This window comes from Vigna angularis, chromosome 2 (assembly GCF_016808095.1).
Source record: "Vigna angularis cultivar LongXiaoDou No.4 chromosome 2, ASM1680809v1, whole genome shotgun sequence".
Classification (NCBI taxonomy): Eukaryota; Viridiplantae; Streptophyta; class Magnoliopsida; order Fabales; family Fabaceae; genus Vigna; species Vigna angularis.
In genome coordinates this window covers 13,591,585-13,607,229 of record NC_068971.1, presented here as the reverse complement: position 1 = coordinate 13,607,229, position 15,645 = coordinate 13,591,585, and the positions used below count along the sequence as shown (strand labels likewise).

The window sequence follows — 15,645 nt, the reverse complement described above, 5'->3', positions numbered from 1 at the left end:
ACAAGAAATATGTACAACAGAATCAAGAAAACTGAACACAACATGTACAAGAATAAAGCTGGAAAAAGAAAACTAAAACTACAAGCTACACTAAGAAGAAAATTTGTTCAAATAGGCCACTCTTTTCTTATAAACTAAAACTAAAACTACAAACTACAAACTAAAACTACAAGCCACTCTTTTCAGCAGTGTCTCCATGGCTTCCTTGCCTTCCTCCTTCCCAGCTCTCTGCTGCAGCAACATCTCTCCTTCCACTGGCAGCTGTTGTGTGTGTGGCAGTAGGCTGAAGATCTTTCCAAGCCTTTATGCACTTTCCTCCTCCCAAATAATTGCCTTAGTGTTTTTAGCATTCTTTGCTTCCTTTAATTCTGCACAACAATCAAGTTCAAAGTTAGGTGCATCTATTAGGACTCTTAGTTCTGGCTGTGTAACAAAATTTATCTCAGTGCAAATGGAGCAAGAACCAGATTGACAATCACATTTGAAATTTAAATGCATAAACAGCTCAGACAAAGCAATTGGAATTTCAAAGTTAGAATAAAATATATAAATAAAATAACTATGACATAACAATACAATAAAAATTACAACTGTCAAAGAACAGCAAACATAGCATGATAAATAATTGATTTTGAATGTAATTATATATGGATTTGAGTTAAATATTTGAAGAACAACAAACATAGCATGATAAATATTTGAGTTAAATAATTGAATCCCCAACACTGTGTTAATTTGAACGTAAACATAAGTTACCTTAATTAACTTATTTTTCGTAATTCCTTTTGCTATTATAATTTATATAGAAAATTATCATAAGAGTGGAGGCACACTAACCATAGCTGGAAGCAACTTCTTCCATATGGAAATAATCGTTCTAAATACAGTCCAATTTAGATTACAGAAATTGATGAAAGAGACCTCATATAAAAAATAATCCATTATTCTCTCTAATTCTTTTGAACAAAAGACAATGGAAAATGCTTATTATGGTATGAATCAGGTTCCAGACTAAGGTAAAGCAAGAAAGCTTCAGTGATATTCAGAATAGGTCTATCTTGATTGAGAGAAGGATTGAACTTTAAGAAAAAGAGTTTGATGAATTCCAAAGAACACTAGAGACCAAGCATTGAAGTATATTAGCCAAGCTTGATTTTAGATTATATCGAATCAAACCAAACGTAAAAAAAAGTAATTTACAATAAGTATTACAAAGTAAAAGTGCAAACTAAAATACAAGCAGTTAAAACCTTTAATAATTTAATTGATGAAAGTACTTAATGATTAGTGTTATAAAAATATATTCTGGTTTAAGTTCTTTATATTTTCCCTTATGCATGGCATTGCAAGCATTCAGTTTCCCCCAGCTTGGTAATAATTTCACTAAAATTCATCTTTTCGCTAAACTTGTTCAAGAATGCAATTTGAAGATGTTCATGAACAACACATTTAAGAACCAAAGCTTGATTTGTGAAAATAGTTCCAAAACAGAAGCAGTAAACTAACCAAATATTACCAGTGCATGTACAAGTAAAAGCATGGTCTTTAATCTATATAGTGTATAACTATATCATGATTTTATATATAAATTAGGTATGTCTTATGATATGGATTATGAATATATATATATATATATATATATATATATTTCTCTTTTTGAATGAAAAAAAATTGTGATTAAATCGTAATGGTTTTCTAGTACTTACTTGCTTAGTGATTATCATAATAATTTGGGAAGCAAAGAAGAACATGGTAGGGAAAATTAATATAAATTTAACATATAAAATGAGGATAAGAATTTTAGAACAAGTTTAATGTTAAACCCTCATTTCCTAAAGTGATGTTTGATAGAATCAATTGATTAATTATTTAAAAATTAAAACTAATTTTACAAAAGTTACACAAATAAACAAATGTCTGCTTATCAATATTTACATGTTGGTAATATAAAAATTCTGCACTCTTAATCAACCACAAATTGTCACTGATAACGACTTCACAAAATTTGAGATTAGAAAACTATATAAACATTAATTTTCTTAATTTCTTCAATCAAACCTACCTGTACTTAGCTAGCTATAGCTTTTTCCTACTTTTATTTGGAAACTTTGCCTTATAAATTATAGTCTTCATCAGAAGGTTGAATCTGGTTTTTTGAATTTTTGTGAAAGGTACAACATGCATATATATTTATATATTCTGGGTGATTGATTGGTGTAACATCCAATACAAAAGCTACATTAAATTTACAGGAAAGAGACAGGTTAATTAAGGAACATATATATATGTAGAGAATTTCATGCATATATATATATATATATATCATATTTTATATATGTTTTTGTTGATTTCTTTTTGTTTCATACTTCTATACAAAAAAAAGGACATCTTAATCTCTGAGTACTGAGAATATGTGAATAATATAGAACTCAGTTTGAAAGAAGACTTTGCCACAAAAAGTTAATGAAAAAAGTTCAAAAAATGGTAAAGGTGGGGCCAAATTCGTTGTCATGAACTAGTAATCTACAAACATTAACAGTAAAACAGATCCAAAGTAATAATGAATGATCAAACTATATATGACTATGACAAGGCCTTTCCACTCAGAATAGACTCTGCCATCCACCCAAAATGCTCTTCATTTCTTTTAGCCTATGTTTGGTACATTCTAGTTTTAAATTAAAATACTTTTAAAAACTTGTAAAGGGCATTAGGAAAATGATTATTTGTTTATTAATTGCAAACATAAACAAAAACATCAAATAAAAGAGAATATTTTGACAGCTTTTAAAAAAATCTTACACATTAATCATTGTCATTAGGATGCTTGCAATTATGTTATTAAAATATACACAACATAAATTCACCTTGTATACAGCACCAAAACCTCCTTCTCCAAGTTTATTTTCAGCACTGAAATTTTTAGTTGCAGCTTTCAAATCATTATATTTGTAGTTAACTGGTCCTCTTAACTCAGTTGCTCCCAGTATGTCACCTGCAACGGAACACAAGTTTAGATTTTGAAATAAATGATATAGATACGACTTTTCAGAATAAAATAATTGATAATAACAAATAAAAGGGTTGTGTTGTGGTATACTACATCAAATGCAGAAAAATTGTCGAAGATTAAATTGCTTCGAACAAAACGCAATCTGATACTGCTTTTGGTAGCTTGTCATTATTTCTATTTGAAAAAACATTAAGCAGGAACTAATTTATACCAAGCGTTGCATGCAAGTGAAAACTTTCCACATTTACATACCTTTGTGAACCTTGTCAGATTTTGAGAATTTCAAATAGCAAAATCAAAGTAATTTAAATATATTTGAATGAATAGACAGATAGATACCTGAGGAAGCAATCGTTGTAGATAACTCTGGCGCCATTGGCTTTGGAGCAGTTGCGGATTTGGGTGGAGGCAATGTCGAAGCAAGAAAGACGATCATTTTTGGAGAGATAGTTTCTGCATTGAAACATTGTATATGTGAGGGTCCCTCCCCTTGATTTCTGTGATGTGCCAAAGAGGTTGAGGGTACACGGGATTTGTCCTCATGTCGCCATCTCGTGTTGTTATTATCCGCGCCAACTCTTCCCTTAGCTGGCTATCCTCTGTCTCCACCAACCTTACCACTCGATTAATGCAAACCTACAAATCAATCCCCTTCAATTTCACTACCAAATCGCAAACGCATTATCACCTCATTCACTCCACTCACACCATCTCCCTCATTTTATTTCACCCCTTCCACTATATATATCCGCCAACACTTCCCTTTTTCACAGCAATTCACCAACAACATTTCACTTTTTTCTTAGACAACATAAACAAATGGCCTCTCTTACATCCTTAAGCTTTCTCCTATGTTTATTTCTGGTTGTTTTAATTCTTCCTTTCAGTTCAGCCAACAAACTCATTGAGTCAGAGCCCCAACTGAAGTTCCAATTCCATAGAGCACCTCTTCTCACAGGTAAAATCTCCGTCAACATCATTTGTTATGGCAAGTTCAAACCTTCCTAGAAATCCATACTCACTGACTTCATCATCTCCCTTTCATCTCCCAAACCCGTCAACATCATCCCCCTTTCATCATCCCAATTGCTTCCTAGAATTTTTTATATTTGAACAATTAAAGTTTGTTATATTTTTGTTCGTGAATATATATGTAAGGATTTTTATTTTGTATTCAAATAGACAGGGAAGCTGATGTATCATATTTGTCATGCAGGGATTCTCAAATAGTAAATTGAGCGTATTTTTCCCAAACTTCTTTCCACACAGAAAAAGAATAACAGAAAAAGAATAACAATGCTACTGGATATTTCATACAAAAAACAAAACACAACAACTGATATTTGGCCATCATGAAGGAAGGAAATAAAGGCAATGTTTATGAAAAATAAAATCATTAGAGAGAAGTAATGCTTACAGATCGAGGCGGATCGACGAGGAACCATGGAAACTGGCACAAATCGAGCTAATCGAAGAAGAAGAACAGCAGATGACGGAAAACGGAGGCAAACCCTAGATTGAATGGTTTGATCGGTGTACATTCTAGGGTTAGGGATTTGGGATGTTTTGATTGGTGGAGAGAAAGGATTCCACGATTGAATCGATGGAATGGAATGAACAACGGTTTTAATCGGGCAAAAGATAGAACAATCGGTGAAAAATGGATTCTTTGGTGGATTAGGCCAAGGTAAGGGAGACATGTACAGGAGAATGAAGATCTAGAGACTAACCATGGCTGGGCGGATTAAGATCTGAGGCGGAGGAACTTGAAATATGGATCGAAGACGAGGGAAGCTTTGAGAGAAAAAGAAATGTGTGCGGGTGGATCTCTCCAGAGAATGGCTAAATGAAGATGTGGTTCGAATATCAAGCAGACATTACCGAAGGGCAAACGGCCCTCGGTAAGCAAACATTACCGAAGGGCAAATGGCCCTCGGTAATAAACCTTCGGTAATATGCGATTTTATTGTAGTGAAAAATAGCGCATAACGTCATGCATTCAACGTCCAACCATTGAATAATCAACGTTAAAAATGACCGGTAACATTTTTGTAAATAAATGCAATTATTAGACGTCGTTTAAAACTGTAATTCGATGTCAATTTGTTATAAGACGTCAAATATTGAGAAGTCTAATGTTTTATTGGATAAATATTTAAAAGTATTTGACTTGAAGGTGAAAATATACTTATGTATGATGTCGAATGCCCTAGAATTAAATGTCAAAAGGTTTTAAAACGTCGAGTGCCCTAGCGTCGGACGTTAAAAGGTTAGTGAATTCAATAAAAATTTGAGCGGGAGATTGAAAATTCATTCACTTTATCTTAGCGCGCGAGAACCTTTTCTTTGCTCAAACTTTTCTCGAACGAAGTTTGATGATCATTACATGTAATCTTTCTTTCATTTGATACAAATGCATGTTAATTAACTACTTTAGTTATGATTTAGGTTTGTTTTGACCGATTATTTTCGTGTTCTTGTCCTTCACAGGCGCATTCTGCTTTCTCTCTCATAGGTGGCAACACTTTATTTCGACGAACCCGCCTTTTGAAGGTTAGTTTCGATTTTCGTTTTGAAGAACTTATTTGTTAAACTTGTTCGTTGTGTTGTTTGATTGAACTTGTTTGTTGTTGTTGTTTGCTTGAACTTGTTTGTTGTTGTTGTTTGCTTGAACTTGTTTGTTGTTGTTGTTTGGTTGAACTTGTTTGTTGTTGTTGTTTGTTATTTGTTGTTGTTTGTTATTTGTTGTTGATGCTACACTGCATGTTCATAGTTCGTACTATATAAAATCTAAAAACTGAAATTTGTTGTTTTTTTGTTTTTCAGTTGTAAAAAAGGATCGCAATTAATTAAAAAAAATTGATTAATGTCGTATATTGACAAAATTTGATGTTAATTAACGTAATGCCGAATTTTTTAAATTCGATGTCAATTTAACGTCTTCTGATATGACGTCGGCCTTGAATTCGACGTGAAAGGCTGAAAAACACCGACATTAAATGGTGTTTTTGTACTAGTGATTTTACTTGTGAAAGCAATAATCAAAATAAACTTCAACAAGCATGGAATAAAAAGTAGAGTAACAATAACAAGAGTAATAAATCAAATTAAATCGCTCGTCCCTTTGGAAGCCGAGAATCATCGCCACAAATTGTAATTGAAACTAACGAAAGGAGGAAGCTAAATTAAAATAGAAAGTGAAATTCTACACGACAAAATATAAGTTGTAACATTGAAATTGGAAATTACAACAAAATAAAAGAAAGACAGTAGAACAAACAAAATTGCATTAACATGAAAATGGGAAACAAATGCGTTAGATGTAAGACCCTAGAAAAATGTGGTAATTAGGGAATAATGTAGTTATGAGACTTGTATATGGTTGTTTAGTAATTGGTCTTTGATGGTTGGATGTTTTCTAGAATTATAATTACTATGTTTATTGTTTAATGTTATAATTGATTAAGTAGAATACATGATTAGTATGTTGTTATTTTGATAATTTGTGTGATGTGTTATTACCAATATGATGTATTGGATTGATGATAGAAGGATAATTTAGTATTGAATAGGTGTGGGCCAAACTCTAGAAAGAAAGAGAATTTAGGTAAACTTTTGGGTTTATTATATTTTTGGGCTCAATGGAAAAAGAGTCTTTTACTATTATTTAATTGGTCTAGAAATTAAATTATGGGGGTGTAGAAAGTAATGAAAGAAAAATAATTTTGAATAATAAAATGTGGGCTACGTGACGCTTAAATTATTTTGTGATTATTGGTATTTTAAAACGTAGATAAAATAAGAAAAAGATAGAATAAGAAAAGATAAAAAGGAGAAAGGGAAAATTAGGGCTGCACTTTTATTCTACATCTAAAACGAAAAGAGAGAGAGGGAGAGAGGGAGAGAGGGAGAGAGAGAAAGAGAGAGAGAGGCGGTTTTGGGAGAGAAGAGAAAAAATTACAGAACCTTAGAGATTAGTGGTGTTTTAGAGTGTAGATAAAGCTCTAGGATTGTCCATGGTATGGAGAAGCTTACCTTTGTTTGTTAATTATTGTATGTTATATGATTTCTTGGTTATTTTGATTAATAATCCTTGTTGATATATGTTTATATGATTATGATTATGGTTGTATGTTGCTCTTGTTGGGCAAGGGTTTATGTATGCATGCGCGTAGGATTTATGTAATATTTTTGTGTTGGGTTTTCCCTATGAATGTATGTGTGGTTGTTGGGTTATCCCAATGGAGGGTTTAATGCTAAGGGAGTTTTCCATGCAAATGTATGTGTAAGAGTGTGGTAATAATCGTATGCATTATAATTGTGTTGTTTGAGTTATACTATGTTAATGATTGATTTTGGATTATTCAAGTTTTGTGATGTATGTAATTGAGTATGTTTATAAGGGTTTGTGATGCTTGAATGCATGAATGATGTTTTGGAGAAGTTTCCTCGTGATTTAGGGTTGTTGTATGTGTGTTTGCAGACTTGAATTATATCTAGGATGCGTTTCTTTTTGTAGATAATCAATTATCACTAATGATGATCGATTACTGGGTGTTGATATTAACTCTAGTTGTGGGAATAATCGATTATCCCTTCTTGCGTGATGTTTATGGGTGATTTTCACTGAGATAATTGATTCACAATGTATTTTGGTGAAAAATGACGAATTTGATGAAGAATGGACGTGGTTCAAGCCTAGGAAGCAGTGGAACACGTTGGTACTCTAGGAATGAGAGTAATGGGCATGTTCAGGGTCAGTTTTGACTTGTGATTTTGAATTGGAGTATGAATGAGTATTGGGATGTCCTTGAGCATGTAATTGATGAACATAAGAGTGGATGATAAAGTCTATTTGTTGTACCTCGTAAATTCTGGTGCTATCTGTGGATAAAGTGGTATGTGGTGTTAATAATTAATTGTTTTCATTATAAATGTGTAATATGTGTTATATGCGAAATAGAATAACTTAAATGGTTATTAAATGACATTGTAAACAAAACGAATGATTCGATGTTGTCTGTGGAATAGATGGTTTCGAACTCGAATTGTGGTAGAACTAAAAGTGTTGTTTCTTTTTGTTACTTTTATCTCATTTATTTATTTATTTTTCTTTGTTTGCTTTAGACTAAGAAAGAGAAACCATGTGAGAAAATAGGAAACAAAGTTACCCTAGCCTCGTCACCATTCGAGAGATTCCATTTCTTCTATTCTCTTCTTTTTTTCCTTTTTGATCCCGCTAACCTAGGGGACAGCGGGAGTGTTGTGGTGTGAGGGATAGGGAGCCATCAATGCTTGAAGGTGTAGTAGTGGAAGAGGGGAGTGAATGGCGATAAAGGAGGGTAATGTTTCGGTTAAGTGGCGCAAGGATGAGGGTTAGGGAATCCAAGGGTGGCGTGAGGATAACCTTAAGGTTTTGAGTGTTCTATTTGGGGGTTCAGAGGAAACTTATTTAAAGGCAGTGAGAGGAGAGTGTAGAGCAATAAACAAACTCACTTTGAAAAACCAAAGAGTAAAAGGGAGACTCAAGAGTCGCGAATGAAGAATGTTTAATGGAGTGAAAGCTTATAGGAAAGAGGAATTGAATCCAGGTTGAAATGCAATGCATGATTGTATGAATTGATGTTTACATTTTGTTTGCCAAAATGCACTGGAATTTATTGATTATTGGGTGACTTGCGATCCCTTTATTGAATACTCCAAATTGTATGTTGAGGAAATGTTAAGCGAGTTATAATTGATTAAATGAATTTAATTGATTTTATCATCTTATTAGGTTCATGAGTGGTTTTTCACAGTTTTGGTATGTTCTTTTTTATTCATAGTATGTTTAACTTGAAAGGACTATAAGAGCTAGAATGATGATGTGTTTATTGTTTGGTAGAACTAATGTTGAGAATTTTATCTTTGAAATGTTGTCGCTGGTTATAAAACTTGAGTATTTCAGAGTGATAAGGACAGGGGTAATGTATTCAATGAATATAATATATTGTATGGCTTATATGTTTTGCATGATAAAGGATAAATTTTGAGACTTTGAGACTGGGGTTATTTCCATCTGCATGTGTGATTGTTGTGTAAAACCATGAATTGTTTGACCATCTCTATTATAAACAATTTTGTATGTGTATAAAGTTGATACCAGTGCATAATTATAGTACCTGTAATTCTCCAAATTATAAGATATCATGGGTTATTTAAAACTGATTAAATTTCAAACTTTAATATAGTCCGAAACGTGTTTCAAAAATTTTGACAATTAAACGTATTTATTAAAAACGTAATGATTCTAAAATATTTGTCTAAAAAGATAAAAAAAATAAAATAACTTCAATTACATTATTTAACCATAATAATTTTAAATAAAATTAGTTTTATTGACGAATTTTAGTTATTCTCGAGGGATTTCGTCTCTCAATAAATCAAGTTTTTTTTAATCTACAATTATAAATTTTATGAGTTTAACTTACAGTAAACGAGAGAGTTGAGTGTGAATATAATGTCATGAAACACATGAACAAAATCATCATATAGTTATCCATTACTTATCTACCAATTTAAATAAATTATACATAAATAAGTTGGTGATCATGTTATAAAAGAATAGCTTGCCTATTACCAAGTTATTTAAAGGATAATTCGTGAGTAAAGTTATTCACATAGCATTTATTGGTAACTGTTGATTTGACTAACTTCATGATAAGTTTTCCCTACCTATTAGTAATTTTCTTTTTGTTTTTTTTAACCTATAAAATTGTGTCGTTGGTTTTGTTATTACAAGAGTTATGGTAAAAAAAAACTTGTCCCACACATTTCGGATATAATAACTATAAGGTTTCAATAACTATCATTCATATAAAAATATATAACAGAAATAGTCATGTACAACATAATACAGGTGGATTACCTGCAATTTATTTGCTCAATTTTACTTGAATTTTCTTATACAATATTACATTTATTTACTGGCTTGTTCAAAGCGATAACGATAGAGCAATACTGTTTTGTGTACTATCAGTGGACCCATTAGAGAATTTCATATCCTTAACAATCATAAGTAGTGCCACTATGAATGCGTAGTCCACGTTAGGATAGACCATGACATTGAAGCCACCATTATTCTCCACCTACATTAAAGACAAAAGCATGCATACGTTATTAGTATAATTCTTAGAGATTTCATAAATATCTACAGTGTATAGGTATATAAGTGAAGTTATTATAGTATGATTATTAGATTTCATATCTGTTATATAAGCAAAATCTACTATAAGTATGTATGTAAAGTGAAGATAAACTTTACCTTATTAAATAATGTTAAATTAGACTTAGATTTACTTTAATATGGACATTTAAAGTACATTTTAGTTGAGATTTAAATTTATTATATCGTTTCTAATTTTCTTGTTTGATGTGAATATATAAATCTTTTTGACGAAAAGATATATTAAATTTTTTATAATTAGAAAAAATAAATTAATTTATACAAATAAGAACAAATATCATTTTAACAATCGTGTCTAAAGAGATTGAGTTAAGATTAATTCTATTAATAACAAGTTTACTTCTCATAAAAAACAAAGAACTACTAATACATGTAAAAGGATATACTAACTCATACTTTGGCTACGATGATAGGAGATTCACCGGCATAAACTGTGCAAGAGTTTTTACTTCCATAAATGATCACTCTAAAGTCACTTTCTTTTTTGTCTTCATTGTTTGCGAGGAACACATTCAATTTTGCAATCCCAGGTGGAATCGATTTATTGGTTTTTTCCACGGAAAACAGCAATTCAGATGAATCGGTGCTTTCACCCTTGAAAACTTTGCATCGCTCATGAATCGTCACGGCCTGCATAACGGATATTAATTAAGAATAAAAATAACATGGATAGTGTAGCGATACACATAATACCGATCCACCTTATGCAAATTTTCTCACTCAGGATTAATTAAAACTAATAAGATATGAATATTAAAGAAATCAGATATATGCAGGAGAAAGCAAACCTTATTGTACAGAGTGACGATGGGTTTTTGTGTATCATCATATAAAACACGACGGTTGTGAAGTGTAAAAAAAGTATCGTCCATATAAAAGAGACGATCACCCTTTTCATTGTAAGTCACTCCTTTATCTGTATTAACCTGTAAAGTGATAGAATCAGCTGAACAGTAGAAAGGGTTGATAACTGAGACCTGATCGCCCATTGATGAGAGGAAGGTATTTGAAGGAACAACACTGTCTTTATTTATGTCTTGTATTTGCCAATTTATAGACCAACTACTTATGGTATTTATCAAATAAAACGCGTCAGATACATACACGAACTTTACCAATACTAATACCATTTCCAATTGAACTATCTGTCATATACTGTTGTATATACGGACCAAGTCAAGATTTTGACTGCATTGATGAACCTGGTCTAACATCGATATCAACAAACCAAAACTGTTGTATTCCGTTTGTTCCTTCTTCGCCAATACGAAGAAGATGAAGTAATTAGAAAAGTTGGCAAAAAATGTGGAAATGTCTACCGCCGTTTTCTTTTGAATTGTCCTTCAACCGGCCGACAATTCAATGTACGTCAATGACTTTTTTTTTTCAGTCTCTCCACGCAATAATGCCATCAATTCAGGGAAATAAAATTGCAGTATTTGATGATCAATCATATCTACAGATTTGTACCAACAAAGCAATCCAAAAAAACCAATTACAGATTTGTACAAGAAAGGAATACGAGAGAAGACAATGCATTAGCAAAAAAATATTCAAAAGAAAAAAAAAATCAAAATGGCGTAAACAATCTCAAATCCTAAAAATAATGATCTAAACAACCATTTTACCTAATTAATCAGACGAAAGTAACCACTGAATAATGACGGCAAGAGTACAAGGAGCTAGCAAAGAAACTAAAAGCAGTTAATGTTGGGTGCGACAACTACCACCGTGACAAAAGGAAGAGCTGAAGCGACCACAGTAGAGGGAGGAGACAAAGTTTAGAAGTGCTGGCACGAGATGTGCAGAGAGGAGAAAGCGTGAGTGCAAGTACAAAATATGCATTTTGATTTTAAAATAATTGAGTATACAACTTTTTACACCAACTCTAGATTTCTATCGTGAAGACTAATTAGAATAAAAAGTTTTACATTATTTACATAATTGTCACTATGTCACTTTTTTAATTGATAAATTAAAAAAATAAAATGAATCAGGTTTGAAGTTTTTTTACTTAACTGTTATCAAATTTTGGCTTATTAGATCCTTTGAATCTTTTTAATATTTAATTCATTTTTCTCATAATTAAATAACTTGGATTGAAACTGTTCAGACCTCATTAAAACGCACTCCAAAACCATTTTTAGTCGAAGCCAAGTGTCGAGACGAGAGTTAGAATTTTAGAGAATGGAAAACAGGTGGCTGAAAGGAATTGAACGTTCGGTTTTGGTTGATAGAAGCAAAATTTAAGTTTACACTATTCTTTGCATGTAACCATTTTCCTCTCTGATTTCCGAAACTCCATTTTCTCCTCCTTCTCTCTAAAAGTTGTCCCTTCTCTCTACCAAATCTCACATTTTCTCTTCTCCGATCACCGTTCAGGCACCGTAGAAGCATTTACGGCATCAAGAGCTTGAGTTTGAACCGATTGGTTTTGGTTTCCGAACTGGTAAGTTCTTCTTGTCCTTAGCTGTTCGTTCTCTTGTACATGCAAACCAAGTTCTGGTTGCATGAGTTCATAGTTTCATTCTGAACCATTTTGGTACTGTGTTTGATTTTGGTTTGAAGAGTTGTTCAGCGTGAGGGTAGAAGGAAATTGTAGTTAGGCGAACCTTCATTCTGACTCTAGGAACGATCGTTCACTTTATAAGGTAAGGGAAGCTTATTTAATTTAATTTGTATGTTGTTCACTACAAAAAAAAAGGGCATTACCGAAGGCCCAAATCCCTCGGAAACAGCCAAAAGCCGTCGGAAAAAGACATTTACAGACGGCCTACCGACGGCCATCGAGCCGTCGGTAAATCTCTTGTCGCTAACAATTACCGACAGCTTTTGGCCTTCGGTAATTACCGAGGGTCAAAAGCCTTCGGTAATTACCGAGGGCCACAAGCCTTCGGTAATTACCGAAGGCCAAAAGCCTTCGGTAATGACATGAGATGGGTATTTACCGAGGGGCAAAAGCCTTCGGTAAGTGGCACGAAAAAATAACAATTTACTCTATTTTTTATGAAACCAACCATGCAAACAGACCAGAATAACAATTTCAAGCACAAATTAACAGCCACACATTTTCCAAATGCACAAAACAATATACCCCACATATATATAGTTGACTTATATCATGCTATAATCGAACTTTTAAAACAGATTATTATTATTAATAATTTACTCATTGAAAACTGGAGCTTCCAAAACGTATAAGCATAAGTATTTATGCAAGGGAAAAGAGAGAATAATTTGTCCCATAAATAGTAAAATTTGAAAAAAATTATCAATACATAACTAATCAGTATTAGTTATAATTTAAGCAAAAGTATTAAACTATAAAATAAAATATAAAAAAAATCAACCAAGAACTCCAAAAAAAATTTAACTTGAAGGTTGCTAAAACATCATTTGCAAAATGTTTCCTCCTCTTCATCCAAATTCATAAAAACATGTAAAGGTTTTCAGTAACTCACATTCCCACCCTGTTCAATCGATTGAGTAATCAAATTATGATGGCAATTCAAATTTGGAGTTTAAATATTCCCCAAATTATATCATAAATTTGTATTCAATTTTCAAGTCTAGCACATGAACTCAAAACATTATATGAAAATATATATCACTCTTAGCCATATATTATTAAGGCAGACACTAATACAAAGCATCACAAGCATCTTCCAAAAGCTGTCTGCATTAAAGATGCAAATTTACTATGAAGTTTGTATATCAGCAGCCATAATAATCAAGAATGACCACTAAAATATTTCTATCATGTGTCTGAAGCTGACTCAAAAGTAGTAGTTGTGGGCTAGACTTTTTTTGGTGCTCAAAAATTCATTTATATGCTATGTCCTTATTCATCGTTTGAATCAATGTCCCTTGTCCATGCCAGATGCACTCCCATAGCTTTCTCTCTGTCATGCAGAATATTGACAATTCTGTACTCCTCCAAGTATTGGCAATTGTATCACGAATCAGTATATTACCATAAACCCAGTAGAGAGATAAGGCCAGAAGCATCACAAAATGGACACAAAGTAGTATATGTAGTGAGAAAAATAATTGAACACCCCTAGTATAGCTACCAATATGTCTGTACGTACACTACATCTACATCGATCCCTGTTTGATTTTAGATCAATAATTGGTGAAGTAAGACATTATAAAAGCAACTGTCTAGAAATTTTGGTAGTAAGACCAATAAATAAGGTCTCTGGTTGATTCTGGGCAATAATTTTTTACTGCCTTTACATGTTATTTATATAGAGGTGCTAGGTTAGATAATTAGGTTGTAGAATCACATGCAGAATGGCGATAAAGTAGGAAAGGAGGTTTGGCGTCCGGGATATATAGAAAAGGTGTTTGATTTTACATATTATAATTTTTGTTATGGGAACATCATGAACAAGTGGATCATATCAGACCCATCACATATTATACTCGTTTCAATTTCATGATCATTATTTCTTCCTTTCTGTTCTCTGATTGGGCTGAAACGTTTACTATAAACTAAACAAACACAGAATAACAGTTAGTAAAATCATATCAGAACACATAATGCAGTTAAAGGGTTCTCTTGGACCGAGAATTGAATAAGTGTTCAGTGGTCCTGGACTGACCCTAGATGATTGTGCTCTTCGTAGGCCCTTCTAACCAAACCTTATCCCGCCTCATCCTTTATTGGTTTTCAAAAATTTTATCATGCTCATTCATTTTCTGGAACCTTTACTTTTTCCAAGAACAAGGTTTGTAAAGCTTTTCATTTCAATTTAAAGTCTGCAGTGGTTGATTGTTTTTGAAGAATAGAAGAGAAGCATTATTCAAAATGCTAACAAGATGTTTTTCGAGGTTTGAGTGTGGTAGAACTTAGCATGCATATACATGTGCTGGACCACATTATATCCAAGCCTAACTTATCTAAACCACGTTCTCCATTTATTCTTTTACCTAATTCTTTCATTTTGCATACCTCTCTTCTGTTCCAAACATTATTTGCTATAACTAACAATAATAACAGCATACATGAGGTTAAAACAAGTAAAATGGTGACTGTCAAAAGCATTTGGATTTTGTTTGATTGCTTGCTATACTTATAACTCCTTGCTTGTAATCTATATAGCAGTAAATAGGAGGCTATATAGATAATAGAGGGCACTCCAACAGAGGGCACTCCAACAGAGGAATGTAACTAGGAGGCTATATCTTTTAGTACTTATAACTTCTTTTACTACTTATAACTTCTTTTAGTAAATAGGAGGCTATATCTTTTAGTACTTATAACTTCTTGGAATGTAACTTCCTTAATAACCCTCCAACAGAGGCCACTCCAACATCTCTTGTATGAAAATTCTCTAGAGGGGGAAAAACAGACATAGAGATTCTGCTGCTCCAGACTTGTCTGTAAATCTCAACAAGTCAT

General features: G+C 32.5%; 1 protein-coding gene across 1 annotated transcript; it reads right to left on the bottom strand.

The window, feature by feature from the left end:
* Positions 1-9,853: 9,853 nt before the first annotated feature.
* LOC108328849 (protein LURP-one-related 15) lies at positions 9,854-11,303 on the bottom strand. Its single transcript, XM_017562735.2, has 3 exons — positions 11,027-11,303; positions 10,635-10,868; positions 9,854-10,140 (listed from the first exon to the last, which is right to left on the bottom strand). Exons 1-3 carry the CDS (start codon positions 11,225-11,227, stop codon positions 9,988-9,990), a joined length of 588 nt encoding a protein of 195 aa, XP_017418224.1. The 5' UTR covers positions 11,228-11,303; the 3' UTR covers positions 9,854-9,987.
* Between the last annotated feature and the right edge of the window lie 4,342 nt (positions 11,304-15,645).